This window comes from Octopus bimaculoides, chromosome 1 (assembly GCF_001194135.2).
Source record: "Octopus bimaculoides isolate UCB-OBI-ISO-001 chromosome 1, ASM119413v2, whole genome shotgun sequence".
NCBI lineage: Eukaryota > Metazoa > Mollusca > Cephalopoda > Octopoda > Octopodidae > Octopus > Octopus bimaculoides.
Window position 1 is genome coordinate 194,630,232 of NC_068981.1, and position 5,431 is coordinate 194,635,662.

The 5,431-nt window shown below is 41.0% G+C and overlaps 1 protein-coding gene across 1 annotated transcript in view; it reads left to right on the top strand.

Annotated features, from left to right (window-relative positions):
• Window positions 1–4,101, top strand: part of LOC106869897 (lysosomal-trafficking regulator) — a 189,845-nt gene extending 185,744 nt beyond the window's left edge. Inside the window, exons 51-54 of the mRNA XM_014915825.2 lie at window positions 636–778; window positions 2,157–2,254; window positions 2,556–2,709; window positions 3,960–4,101. Coding sequence (XP_014771311.2) covers window positions 636–778; window positions 2,157–2,254; window positions 2,556–2,709; window positions 3,960–4,038 — 474 coding nt within the window. The 3' untranslated portion in view covers window positions 4,039–4,101. The remainder of the gene's footprint in view (window positions 1–635; window positions 779–2,156; window positions 2,255–2,555; window positions 2,710–3,959) is intronic.
• Window positions 4,102–5,431: the final 1,330 nt, after the last annotated feature.

The window sequence follows — 5,431 nt, forward strand, 5'->3', positions numbered from 1 at the left end:
TATATATATATATATATGCACATACACATTAATATGGAACAGCCTGCTCATGAAATTAACGTGCAAGTGGTTGAGCACTCCACAGACATATGTACCCTTAACGTAGTTCTCAGGGGGGAGATTCATCATGACACAGAGTGTGACAAGGCTGGCCCCTTTAAAATACAGAAACAGTAAGAAAGAGTGAGAGAAAGTTGTGGTGAAAGAGTACAGCAGGGTTCACCACTACCCCTTGCCGAAGCCTTGTGGAACTTTAGGTGTTTTCGCTCAATAAACACTCACAACGCCTGGTCTGGGAATTGAAACTGCGACCCTACGACCACAAGCCTGCTGCCCTAACCACTGGGCCATTACTTCTCCACATTATATACACATGCCGTAAGAGAATGGAGTATCTGGTATTACCATACAGTAAAGATATGACGACAGGATGTGTGTGTGTGTGTGTGTGTGTGTGTGTGTATATGTATGTATATAAGGTGTGAGAGAAGATAACGTCTTGTATAACAATGATAAGGTGGTGATGATGAATGACATTGATGATAGTGGTTGTGATGATGTTAGGGGCCCTGTCCAGTTTATATATTTGTATATCTTTTCTCTTATTATTGCTGTTTGTTTTCCTTTTTGGTCAGAAATCTCACCTGCAAGTGTTAGGCCACAAGAAACAACTTTATGGTCACACCTGTCCCATAACGACAATTACTGTGTGTAAATCTTACAGTATTTTTGTCAGTGCTAGTGAAGATGGGCTGTGTATCATCTGGGACTTGAATCGGTAAGTTTCTTGATTTCGTTATTTGCATTATTTATGTATGGGCATATGGTGTAGTGGTTAAGAGCACCGGCTACTAACCCCAAGATTCCGAGTTGGATTCCAGGCAGTGACCTGAATAATAATAATAATAATAATAATAATAATAATAATAATAATAATAAGACATAGTCTTAATTGAGAAAGAAAACAAACTATGCTGGATCATAGATATAGCATGCCCGGCTAACAACAAGGTATGCGACAAGGAAGAAAGAAAAGTCGAGAGATATGACAGGTTAGCTTGGGAGGTAAAGCAGTTGTGGTCGATGAAAAAGGTTGCAGTAGTACCAGTAATTGTTGGAGCCCTGGGAACAGTGAGCAAAAATCTTGCGAAGTACGTGGGACAAATAGGGGCTGCAATAAGGGTGGAGCACTTGCAGAAAACAGTACTGCTTGGAACTGCTCGAATACTCCGGAAGGTGCTCGAAAATAAGAGGTGTTACCTTAGTTCACTGGTAGTGAACAGCTGATGCTGTAGTACATCTCCAGCATTAGAAGCTATGCAAAGGTAATAATAATAATAATAATAATAATAATGATAATAATAACAACAACATCGAAAAATACCTTAGGAATGAGAACCCAGGTTCAAAATTTCCCCAAGACACCTGATGAAGGCTGGAGGGTATATCAGCCGAAATGTTGTGTTAACAACAAACAAGATGAGGACAAATATCTGTCAAATGTAAATAATTCCTCATCTCTTAGATATAGAACTGTATTCTTGATTTCATATCATCTGCAATTAAAAACAATTCATTTTAACAATTCTTACCATCATCCTCATCATAATGGTAACAAGCTTATTGTATACAGTGCTCAGGTGCACCACAACTCATCAGAAAGGGTATATATGTGTGTATATATGTATGTATATAAGGTGTAAGAGAAGAGATCTTGTATAACAATGGTAAGATGGTGATGATGAATGACAATGATGATAGTGGTTGTGGTGATGTTAGGTGACCTGTCCAGTTTAGTGTAAACGATGGTGATGATGATGATCATCATCATGTGATGGTGGTAAATGGTTGTCACAGTCATACAAGCAGCATCCTTCATTTTGAATGTTCCATGAAACAGGTCCGTCCACAGGGAAATATTCTCTTATTTGGAAAGAGGTGAATGTTGGCGACATGAGAGGCACCTAGCTGTAGGAAAACCTGCCTCAGCAATTTCCAAGTGATCCCTACAAACATGGAAAGGTGGATGTTAAGTGATGATGTGAAAGAATCTTGAAAAATTATAAAGCGAAAACAAGTTGGTGTAAATGGCCATCATAGTTGTGTTTTTATTTTTTTTTATTTTTCAATATGTGTATTTCCGTTTCTTTCCACAGGCTGTCCTATGTGCGCTCCATAGAAGGCCATACGTGTAGTGTAAACACTATTGCTATCAGTGAAACACTGGGTGATATTGTCACAATAAGTTCTGCTGGTAAATATTACATTATATAGCATTTAATATTACACGACCATAAAATACACACACACACACACACACAGAGCAGATATGAATCTCAAACACACTCACAACACAGTGAGCCTTCAGCAAACATTCCGTTCTGTCTGTTGAGTTGCACTCCAGATGAACTCACAGTCCATTGCCACTCCCACTCTATCTCTGCTCTCACTCACTTCTACCGCAACCCGTCTGATCCATGTTAGCAATCTACCACCAATAGTCGTTGCCTGTCCACTAAACTCTCGCTCATTTTTACCATTTTTTTACACTTCAGATGTCGGCAGTATTATGATGCTGCATACAGTCAATGCACAACTAGTTGCTGTACATAACTGCGAAGATAGAATACTGTGTGCCGCTTACTCCAGTGCTGCTGAAGGACGTTCTGTGAATGTTATTGCTGGGGGATTAAGTGCTGGAATAGTTCGGTAAGTAAAACTAGTATTGTTCCCATTGTACTCACTACATGCCCTCCTCTGCCTTACATTCCGCTGTCCCATTTGTATAACAACTCTCTCATTTTACTCCCTCTCCTTCACCTCTTATCTCTTTCTCTCTCTTACTCTAACGTAACACATGACTGGAGTAATCAATCAACCAACCCGACTTTACAGCCATTGTCATTAATATATATTTTCATCATCATTTAACATTAATTTTTCCAAGTTCAAATGCATTACAGTAATCCCTCGACTATCGCAGGTGCTACATTCCAAAACCCTCCATGGTAGGTGAAAATCCATGAAGTAGAAACAGTACTCATCAGAAGGCGGCGAGCTGGCAGAAACGTTAGCACCACAGGCGAAATGCTTAGCGGTATTTCGTCTGCCATTACGTTCTGAGTTCAAATTCCGCCGAGGTCGACTTTGCCTTTCATCCTTTCGGGGTCGATAAATTAAGTACCAGTTACGCACTGGGGTCGATGTAATCGACTTATTTCCTTTGTCTGTCCTTGTTTGTCCCCTCTATGTTTAGCTTAGCCCCTTGTGGGCAGTAAAGAAATAAGAAACAGTACTCATCATCATCATCATCATCGTCATTTAACGTCCGCTTTCCATGCTAGCATGGGCTGGATGGGTTGACTGAGGACTGGCAAGCCAGGAAGCTGCACCAGGCTCCAGTCTGATCTGGCAAAGTTTCTACAGCTGGATGCCCTTCCTAACGCCAACCACTCCAAGAGTGTAGTGGGTACTTTTATGTGCCACCAGCATGAGTGCCAGTCAGGTGGTTCTGGCAATGACCACGCTCAAAAGGTGTTTTTTTTACATGCTACCTGCATGGGAGCCAGTCCGGCGGCACTGGCAACAACCATGCTCGAATGTTGTTTTTCATGTGCCTCCGGCACGGGAGCCAATACGTGACTCTGGCAATGATCACGCTCAGACATGATTTTAACATTCCAATGGCACGAGTGCCAATCAGGCAGAACAGTCATCAGGGATTTTGATTTGATTTCACTTGCCTCAATAGGTCTTTGCAAGAAAAGTTTGTCCAATGAACGAGGGGTACTCATACACTTACTGTATATGAAACCATTGGTAGCTTTGTTAACCTAGAAATAAAAAAACAAAAAGTGTTTATCCACCACTGCAGTGTTGAGCATTCATTCTCACTTTTTGATGTTTAGTAATAATGTGTTAATCCCATCATTGTTTCACTTTATTGTATTTCCTTGTAGACTGTGGAACAGTTGGACCCTGGAACCTGTTAGAGATCTTGTTGATGAAGCACTGAAGGGCAAGCAGATTTTGAGGTAAGTTGAGGGTCTTTATTGTACTGTATTAATAAGAATTCATTGCATAACACTGGACTCTCTTTAGAATCAGTTTATATCTTTGGGTGCTGCGGATAGAATCATTGAACAGGCTCCATCATTCCCCAATCACTTTCTGTGACATCATCATCATCGTTTAACGTCCACTTTCCATGCTAGCATGGGTTGGACGATTTGACTGAGGACTGGTGAACCGGATGGCTGCACCAGGCTCCAATCTGATCTGGCAGAGTTTCTACAGCTGGATGCCCTTCCAAACGCCGACCACTCCGAGTGTAGTGGGTGCTTTTACATGCCACCGGCACGAGGGCCAGTCACACGGTACTGGCAATGGCCTCGTTCAAAAGGTCTTTTCATGTGCCAGGAAGGCGAAGTTGGTAACGGTCACGTTCAAATGGTGCTATTTACGTGCCACCAGCACGAAAGCCAGACAGCTGGTGCTCTGGCAACGATCACGCTCGGACAGTGCTCTTAGTGATTTACTGGTACTGGTGCCAGTAAGTATATATATATATTTTGTATTCTTCCTTTCTACTTGGAGAGTTTAGATGTAGTTAGATGTCCTTCTGTTTAAATGTAATTTCATTAAAATTCTATATCTTTCTGCAGCTGAGGATTGCTCTGCATTTTACATTTGATGTAATGTTCACGTTGCTTAATTAAATGGAGTCGCATGAAACGACCGTACTGCATTAACTTTGGATATCCTTGTTGCTTATTTTGACTTGTATATATATACACACATACGATGTGCTTCTTTCAGTTTCTGTCTATGAAATCCACTCGGAAGGCTCTGGTCGGGCTGAGGCTTATAATAAAAGACACTTGCCCAAGGTGCCACGCAGTGGGACTGAACCCAGTACTATGTGGTTGGTAAGCAAGCTTCTTACCACACAGCTACGCCTGTGCCTCTTTATGTATACGTGATCTCAATCATTTGTTCATTTCATTTAATTTCTATTTCTCTATGCCAACATGGCTTAGATGGAAGAAGTAAGTTTAAAACAGAATTCTAACCTCCAGATGCACTTCCTGTTGTCAAAGATATATTGTCATTATATACTCTTTTACTTGTTTCAGTCATTTGACTGTGGCCATGCTGGAGCACCGCTTTTTAGTCAAACAAATCGACCCCGGGACTCATTCTTTGTAAGCCTAGTACTTATTCTATCGGTCTCTTTTTGCCGAACTGTTAAGTTACGGGGACGTAAACACTCCAGCATCGGTTGTCAAGCAATGTTGGGGGGAAAAACAGACATACAAACATACATACATATATATATATATATATATATATATATAACGGGTTTCTTTCAGTTTCTGTCTACCAAATCCACTCACAAGGCTTTGGTGAGCCTGAGGCTATAGTAGAAGAC